The sequence below is a fragment of the Phaethon lepturus genome, unplaced genomic scaffold (genome assembly GCF_000687285.1).
Source record: "Phaethon lepturus isolate BGI_N335 unplaced genomic scaffold, ASM68728v1 scaffold30328, whole genome shotgun sequence".
NCBI classification, from domain to species: domain Eukaryota; kingdom Metazoa; phylum Chordata; class Aves; order Phaethontiformes; family Phaethontidae; genus Phaethon; species Phaethon lepturus.
In genome coordinates, this window is record NW_010560243.1 from 2,169 (window position 1) to 4,042 (window position 1,874).

Consider the following 1,874-nt stretch of genomic DNA (forward strand, 5'->3'; position numbering starts at 1 on the left):
CCGGGAGCACGGCCAGGCAGCGGGACAGTGGGTGGCAGCAGTTTCCCAATCCCCAAGTGCATCCTCCCCACACCAGGCTGGAACCACCCCAGGGGGTCTTTCTACCCCTCCATGGCCATGATCTTCTGCCTGGGGGGGACACACTGCTTGCAGGAGCAATGCGAGCTGCCACCCGGGCCCTACACCTGAGGAAGGGACAGGAGCTGCCTGCCGCCCCGCAGAGCGCAGCCAGGGCAGGACTCACTCGGTGAAGGGTCCGTAGGGCAGCTGCCGGGTGTCCCGGTGCTCCTTCCACAGGGCCATGTCGCTTCGCATGGGGTACTTGCCCTCCTGCCGCAGCAGTTGCTCCAGCACCACCGGGCTCCCGATGTTGATGTTCTCGTAATGCCCGAAGGTGGACTTCCAGATGGGGCCGTAAATGCGCCGGGACATCAGCTGTGATGCACCAGGGCACAGCAGAGCGAACGGGACAGTGGGGTGGGGAGCAGAGCTCAGCACTGGAGCTAGATCAGTCCCTCCCTGCCCCAACCCTGCCCTGCATGTGTCCAGCATGCTCTTCACCTACCCCAAGGACCCCTCAGCACCAGCTGGGCCCAAGTACCCGCCTCTGACCCGCCAAAGCTGGCACCATCCTAGAAGCACTGCAGATGGCTTCGCCTGGTCTCCCTAGGCACATGTCCTTGGCCAGCACTAAACACACCAGGCACCGACCCCCAGCACAGGCTGGCACATCCCTCACCCACCCCAGAGACGCCTGGAGGGCCTCTTGGGTCTTTTAGGAAAGCAAGGCCAAGAGGGGACAGGAGGAACAGGGACAACTTCCAAGCACAGGGCTCTGCTGAGATGCAGGGCCATTGCACTGGCTGTCAGCAAGTCCAAGCTGCTTCCAGCATGGCCCCAGCTCTGCTCAACACGGGGACAACGGGCCCCACAGGGGTCCTTGAACCCGCCACCAGATAAGGGTGGTTAATGATCAGCACTGGGAGGGCAGCACCAGGCTGGGGCAGGACTGGGCTGCTCCCAGGGCAGGCTGCCACCCCCGGGGCATGTCCCTGGGGCCACAGGCTCACAAGTCAGCCAGGAGACATCCACCAGCATCAGTCTTGCTCTGGGCTCTGTCAGCCACAACTCCCCTCTCCTTGGCAGCACCCAAGGGTGCCATGCCCGCCTCCCCACCGGGGAGTACCATGACCCCCAAGCACATCCCTCGGGGGGAGACAGGCACCCCTTTGCAAGTGGATCTGCACAGATCTTTCCATCCCACCCAGGCATTGCCAGAGCCCCTGCGGAGTGGGGCCAAGCCCAAGGGGCTGCAGGGGACCTAGCAGGGAAGCCCTGGTCCCCGTTCCCCGTGGCTGCGGGGATGCACGTGGTACAATCTCCCTTGGTGACTGACTGCATCGCAGCCTGCGCCCGGATTCAGCTGGATTTGTCACCACGGGGAGACGTTCCACGCGGGTGGTGGCAGGAGGAGGGGGAGGGATGGCCGCCCCGGCACGGCACAGGCGTTGGAGAGTGGGGCCGAGAGAAGCTAGAGCTGCCAGAAACTGGGGGAAGGCACCTCCAGGGCACATGGGCATCTGTCCTCAAAGCCAGGCCGTGCTCAGAGCCCCAGGGGCAGGAGGGAGCAGCAGGGAGCTCCCATGCCTGCTCCCCAAGACCCCGCTGCCCTGCAACAGCCCCTTCTCCAAACAGCCCTGCGGTGCTGGGGAGGCCTGATCCTGCTCGGCTCCTCTCCTGGCCGGTCAGCGCTCCAGGGCGCTGGAAGATGCCGCCTGGCTCACGGCCAGCCAAGCCCATCGCTTGCTTCATCCGACGTATGAGGAAGTGTTGACAGAAGAAAACAAACACCTCTGCCTATCCCTCCCCTGTCT

The 1,874-nt window shown here is 64.4% G+C and overlaps 1 protein-coding gene across 1 annotated transcript in view; it reads right to left on the reverse strand.

Moving 5' to 3' along the window:
- Positions 1 to 435, reverse strand: part of LOC104625871 (sterol 26-hydroxylase, mitochondrial) — a gene marked incomplete at both ends in the record, with an annotated part of 2,600 nt that extends 2,165 nt beyond the window's left edge. Inside the window, one exon of the mRNA XM_010293621.1 lies at positions 245 to 435. Coding sequence (XP_010291923.1) covers positions 245 to 435 — 191 coding nt within the window. The remainder of the gene's footprint in view (positions 1 to 244) is intronic.
- Positions 436 to 1,874: the final 1,439 nt, after the last annotated feature.